The sequence below is a fragment of the Trachymyrmex septentrionalis genome, unplaced genomic scaffold (assembly GCF_001594115.1).
Source record: "Trachymyrmex septentrionalis isolate Tsep2-gDNA-1 unplaced genomic scaffold, Tsep1.0 scaffold13, whole genome shotgun sequence".
Classification (NCBI taxonomy): Eukaryota; Metazoa; Arthropoda; class Insecta; order Hymenoptera; family Formicidae; genus Trachymyrmex; species Trachymyrmex septentrionalis.
In genome coordinates this window covers 402,058-409,188 of record NW_017304438.1, presented here as the reverse complement: position 1 = coordinate 409,188, position 7,131 = coordinate 402,058, and the positions used below count along the sequence as shown (strand labels likewise).

General features: G+C 28.7%; 1 protein-coding gene across 1 annotated transcript in view; it reads left to right on the top strand.

Annotated features, from left to right (window-relative positions):
• LOC108756909 (caspase-1-like) overlaps positions 1-3,019 on the top strand; it is a 17,479-nt gene extending 14,460 nt beyond the window's left edge. Inside the window, exons 3-4 of the mRNA XM_018501077.1 lie at positions 2,218-2,523; positions 2,631-3,019. Of these exons, the coding sequence (XP_018356579.1) occupies positions 2,218-2,523; positions 2,631-2,881 (557 nt within the window). The 3' untranslated portion in view covers positions 2,882-3,019. The remainder of the gene's footprint in view (positions 1-2,217; positions 2,524-2,630) is intronic.
• Positions 3,020-7,131: the final 4,112 nt, after the last annotated feature.

The following is a 7,131-nucleotide window of genomic DNA, read 5'->3' as shown; positions in this document are numbered from 1 at the left end:
TTCATCAATGTTTTCGTCTGTTGTTGACGTGCTCGGGCGTCCGGCACGCTCTTCGTCGTTCACATCTTCTCGGCCCTCTGAGAACATTTTGTACCACCGATAAACGTCGCTTCGGTCCAAGATAGCTTCACCATGTGCCATAGTCAACATTCGGAATGCGTCCGCGCACTTAATTTTGTTTTTCACACAAAATTTGATATAGATTCTTTGATCCATTTTTTGAAATAAGCAAAAAGACGAGCCAAAACACATGCAAGCAAAGCAGCTGTCAAAAATTAACTGAACATTCAAAATGGCCGAACTTGTCGGCATAAGTGAGAGACATGAGTACCAACATAACGCCACAAAAAATCGAAAATCGAATATACGTAACCCGCGGAAATTCAAAATTTGCGATACTTTTTGAACAGACCTCGTATATGGTTCTATCGTAAGAGTTGCTACTTGCTGAAGAAGCCTAGAATGCTAGCCGAAACATGTACATGCGTATGAAACCTATTCTATTTCTATTTGATTATGTAAGAAAAGTCTTTTTAAAGCTGAATTACGCACCGTTCCTAATTGTTCGTTTGTCATTTGTTTATATTTTTGGATTTGTTATCTCAGGAATTTTTATATAGTTATCTTTATTTTTAAGATAGTTCAGCAATTTATCAAAATGAAGTTGTTCACAGATTAACAAAAATAGTATCTAATAAAATTATATAATAAAAACAAAAACATGCCGAGGAGCTTTGCATATAATTATTAAGTTTATAAATTCGCAAGTTGATACATTGAATAAATTTTTGTCAGCAACATGTTAAACCATCAGTGTCTGAGATATATATATATATATGTCTGTATCGTTGTGTCGATAATCAAGGTCAAGTCCAACGAGTTTGTATAAACATTTTTCTATGTCTACAATCGTTTCTGAGATATAAGGTCAGATTTTATGGACATCTTGTATATATGAATACCGCACTCACATTAAATGGAACATAACTAGTCAGTCAGTGGTTACGGATCACAGAATTAATTGTAATTATGATTTCCATTGAGAATGTCCAGGTTTTGGATGTCAAACGATTTTTAAATAAGTATTTGATTTCTGAGATTGTTCATAGACATATTCAGAAGAGTTGACTTCATTTAATTTCGATACGAATGGTCTTCATTATACATATACATAGCTGCTAATTATTAGCGAATTTGATTGGATACCCTCAATGCACTGGTGTACATTAATTAAAGCCATTGCACACACATTGATGTAAAAATATAGATGTTTAATATAAATATAAAAACGAATTAAACCATACAATCCTCAATACATTTTATTATGCTGTTAAGTAAAATCTGTTTTATAATTCCAAATACAGATAATTCGAATAATAAATATAATTTGAATACTTGCATTTTATTTTTACGTAATAGTCGAAGTGTACAACGGCTTTATATATATTAATACGTATTACCGAATTCGTCATAACTTACAATAAAATTTGTTTTATATATGACTACATTATAAATTATGGATTAACAATTTTATTTAATTTTGAATATTGTTAATTGTTTTACTGTGCGACCTACGTTTCGGTTCAAATACGTATTCGATCGATAACAAATAGATATATATTAGACACTGATAGTTTAATATGATATCGATAAAAATTTGTTCAACACATCAATTTACAAATTTATAATGTTAATAAAACCTTGTCTAATGCCACCATGAATTTTATCGGATTAAAAATCATTTCATTTTTGTCAATCTGTGAGCAATTTTATTTTGTTAAACTACTTTTCGAAATGTCTGTAATTTCATTGCTGAAGAAAAGTCCAAAGTGATTCGAAACAATTTGGAATATTGATGACCACCCTTGTAAAGTAATAGAAGTTTTTATATTATAATTCGCGCTTCTCTATTTGCGCTGTACTCTCATTAGTCTTGATTTTCTTTATTTGTTGTATGGTGGAAGAAACTCACCATAGTTGGATTTCTTCCATCATGGTTTATTGTATTAAAATTTTAGGCTGTATAATTGCATTTTAATTTATCTGAGAAAATTTCTGAAAAATTATGAAACTGTAAGAAAAATAAATTCTGAAATTACATAAAAATTATATGCAGTATTGTAAGAAAAATTTTCACTGTTTGGAAAGCGTCAAATATTGTTTTATAAAAATATCATATAATAAAAGTATGTAACGAGCAAATTATTGTTTTCACAGTTGCGGAAATGGATCATTCTGAGCACGATTGCTTAGTGATAGCTGTATTAAGTCACGGCGAACTTGGATTGCTCTATGCTCATGATGGTGCATATAAAGCGGATTCTCTATGGCATTATTTTACTGCCGATAAATGCCAGAGTCTTGCTGGTAAACCTAAGTTATTCTTTATTCAAGCTTGCCAGGGTGATAAGCTAGACCCGGGCATTACTCTTAAAGAGCGTACCGAAACGGATGGATATCCGTCCTCGATATTTCGCATTCCTACTCAAGCGGACTTTCTCATTGCCTATTCAACCATCCCAGGTATTATGTGTATTATCTGAATATTAAATCATTATGGAAAACTAATATTCTGTGGAAGGCAAATTGCCCGACTAAAATATTCAAAATTGATTTTTGAAAATTGTTAGGTTATTATTCTTGGAGAAACACCAGCCGTGGATCCTGGTTTATGCAGGCATTGTGCGTAGAATTACGCGATAACGGTACTCGTTATGATTTATTGACTATGCTGACATTTGTATGCCAACGTGTTGCCGTGGATTTTGAGTCCAACACGCCCGACAACATGGTTATGCATCAGCAAAAACAAATTCCATGCATCACCACTATGCTGACGCGTTTAGTAAAATTTACACCTCCAAAGAATGGAGTTGTATAGCCTGTAGGGTAATGAAAATTACATCGCATTTATATACCTATTTACGAGATTCAAGCCATATCATTTGTTGCGAAGCTGTAAATGATGCAAGTATCAATTTTATTCACCACAAATTGCTAATATGATTGTCGCATATTACATGCTAGACATAGAATCATGTTTTTTATACGTATATATTTAATGTATCATTTTTAAATAATTTTATATAAACTATTCTTCGTGTCTCACTAAAAGAACTTATCTAGATTAATCCCAATATTGCTGCAAAATCTCTGCAATATTGTTGCAACGTTGCAGCAGTATTGCTGCAACTTTTGTGCAACTTTGTGCTGTAGGAGATTACAATAATATAAAATAATTATTTTTCTTAACAGCAACAGATTTTTATGAGAGTTTTTTTTTGCTCACGTTATTGTTCCTCCTGTCTTTATCAGGAAAAAAACATCATTATTGCCATTCTCTTTTTTTCCATATTTTTTAATTTTCATTTATATATTTCTACATGACAAAAAAGCATTTTATTATGCTGTGATAAAAATAGCATTTCAACGTTTTTTTTTAACATGTAGCATAATTTACATTCAAAGTATTAAAATATAAAATATCTGATCACTTAAAAAGGAACTTCAAAAACTATCTTGCTCGTAACATTCTCATTTCATATAATTAAAAGGTGTGATCCACTTAATCCTGAAAATACTTCATTGATCAATCAGAAGAAAGAATTTTACGATTTTTTAATCAATCAAAAAATACTTCAAAGGATTTACAGCATAAAAATCACATTCACGATGTTATATAAGTACAAATACAAGAGTTATCGACTGCAAAAGAATATACAGCCATGTGCAAAAGTATTAGGCATTTCCGATTTTCTTGCATTTTACGAAAAATTAAATATCTCGACGAAAAAAAATCTCAGAGAGGTTTTCGATAACGCATTTTAAAGCATAAAGATGGAGCTTTAAATCTGCGTTTGAATCTTTTGTCTACAATATTTTGTTCCGAAGTTACATAATATTGAAAAATGATTTTAACTTTGCAATATTTTTATCTTACTTTAAAGCGCTATAGTTCACAATGAAACATCAGCAAACAAAATTTAATATAAAAGTATCTTAAAGTAGGCTTCTTAAGCTTTAAAATGCTTTTTGAAAAAAAATTACAGTAATTTTTCGCAAAGATATTGTATTTTTTATTATGTGAAATTTTATTGTGTAAAAATTTTTTCTAAAATGTTTTTTAATTTTGAGATTAAAAAGTACGGAAAAAAACAAAAGAGAAAAAATATTTATTGTATTAATTCGTATAATTTGTTTCAAATTTTTTTGAAAACTTTATTCGATCATTAATTTTAAAAAAGTTTTTACACAATAAAATCACATAATAAAAAATATATTTCTGCGAAAAATTATTATACAAATTTTTTTCAAAAAGCATTCTAAAGCTTGGGAAGCTTACTTTTAGATACTTTTATATTAAATTTTGATGTTTCATTGAATTATAACGCTTTAAAGTAAAACAAAAATATTGCAAAGATATCAATATATTTTCAATTTTATATATTTAAGAACAAAATATCATAGACAAAAGATTCAGAACACAGATGTAAGAAGCGTGGTCGAAAACTTCCCTAAGATTTTTTTTTCGCCGAGATATTTAACTTTTCGTAAAATGCAAGAATGTAAGTGCCTAATACTTTTGCACATGGCTGTATGTTATATACAATATTTTTAAGCATATTTTTCGTTAGGTAATAACCGTTGCTCCCAATGTAAATTTAACTTTAATCTCGATTGAACTTATTTTTTTCCAGTTTTATGAAAAAAAATAGAGAGAAATTAAACTGAGATTAAAATTAATCTCTACATTGGTAGAAATGGACATAGTTCATATATAAATATAAAATATATATAAAAAAAGATTAATAGTTATTTCATATGTCGAATTACAGTAGTTACACACATACAAACAGAATATTTTTTAATTATATATTGTATATCATATATAATGTATATGTAATGATATATGACTGTCCTAATTATTACGATTAATATGTATATAACGCACATACATATATATTTTATACTAAATCAGTGAAAACAATGTATACATATATATTCTTTACAATAATCCCCGGTGAAAAAAATTCTCATCATATTTTCAAGAACTTTTTATATTTTAAAGTTAAGAAGATTTCTGAAAAATACATTGAACTTTTTCAGATTTTATTAATTTTCTTTGGAAATAAAAAATGAGAAATTGTAGAATATTACAAAATTCACATGTATAAAAAATTCTAGTAAAGATATAGACTTTTAATATTTTTTTGAGTAGTTAGGCCACCTTGACAGTCTAAAATCATGGGTAACTTTGGGAACCTTTTTTGACAAAAATGAAAGTAACGAAAAGTTTGAAGCTTTCATAATAAAATTCTTTAGGAATAAAATTATATATTCATTTTTTTAAACAAAATAATGATATTGGAACCATTTCACTGATTGCTCTTTTATCAAATCCGCTTTACAAAGATCTCTGTTGGAATTGAAACAAAAACCAAAAATTTTTATTTTTCACATAGTACTTACTAAAGAAGTACATACATACGAATATTTTGAAATATCGATTTTTATAAAAATGGCAAACATTTGAAAAGAAAGTCTTATTTTTAGTCACAAAACTTTTTTTGCAAATTTATACAAATACAAATTTATAATGGCCTACTTTTTTAAATACTTATTTATATTTTAGAAACTTTATGAAGAAAACCGATACTAAACGTAAAAAAATTCATTAAAATAATTAAAAATTAAACGGAAAAAGGTGGGTCTCTGAAAGATCTATTATGGGTGCGTTCCACTTAATGTTCGTAACGCTTGCGAGTATTATTTCATCAAGCAACGCAATAGCGTCCCGAGTTAAGTGCATAAAAATATCAGGGTTGCCATAGACCTGGAAAACCAGGAAAAGTCAGGGAAATTGAAATTGATCATAGAAACCGGGAAAATGTAAAAACGTCTGGAATTTCAAAATTTGCTCACAATTTCCTTAAACTGCTCCAATTTCAAATAATTGTTATAATTTTTTAAATATTATATCTGACGTTTATAGTTCAAAACTTGCGCACTTTAAAAGATTTTAACAAAATAATTCAAATTTATATTTTATTCAGTATTTTTATTTGATCCTTTTTTTTCGTCGTAACTGCATTCTTTTTTTCAAAACTAATTTATTTTTTGCTAGCTTGAATTTGTACCTAAAATTTTACTACGCTACTAAGCTTTTTTTGCGTTTTTAATAATATAGGTTTCCAATCCTTGAGGATTAATCCTAAATGTTATAATTTACATATTTTATATTAGTCATGGAAAATTTTCTATTTTCATCTGGAAAATCTGGAAGAGTAAGGGAATTTTTAAATTCATTTTCTGTGACAATCCTGAATATGAAACGAGCCGTTTGACTGCTTGATGCGTGAACGTTGTTGCGTATACATATTCGTACCGCTGCTAAATTCGCGACGCTACAACTAGCAGCTCTTTCCGGAATTTTGACATTGACAAACTTTCGATTAAAATTACTCAGAAACTAAAACTGCAATAAAAAATCTGATACTTTTATCATATAATGCCAGCACGATCTTTCGATTGCGACCAGTACGAATAAAATTTGTGCAGTCAAGGTTTGAAAATTAAGTCCTGAAAAGGGATTATTTCATATTTTCAGACTATTTTAGTATGAACGTATCGTATACAAGTAAATCGTTTTGTCTGTTAAGTTGCTTTCATGAGAGAGAGAGAGGGGAGAGGGAGAGAGAGAGAGAGAGAGAGAGAGAGAGAGAGAGAGAGAGAGCAAGGGGGAAAGATTGTAGGAAAATGATGGTATTAAAAAGAGAAAGAAGAGAATGAGGAAAGGCGAGAAAGAGTGGAGGCAAGACAGAGCAGAAGAAGGCGAAAGAGCACGAAAGAGAAAAACAAAGAGAGAAAGGACGAAAGGAAATAAGGCAATTCAATTTTATTTTTTATTTTTATATTTTATTAACCTAAATATTCAATAAATACAAATTATTATTATTATCTCTTTATTTTTAGAAGATTAAAATTCTATATTGTTTTCAAAAATTTGCAAAAAACTGAAATTCTTAAAAATTTTAAAAAACCTTTTTAAAAAAAAGAAAGGTATACGTCAAGTGCATAAAAAAATATTTAATATCTTCTTTTTCATAAAAAAACGCATACGAAATAAATGCC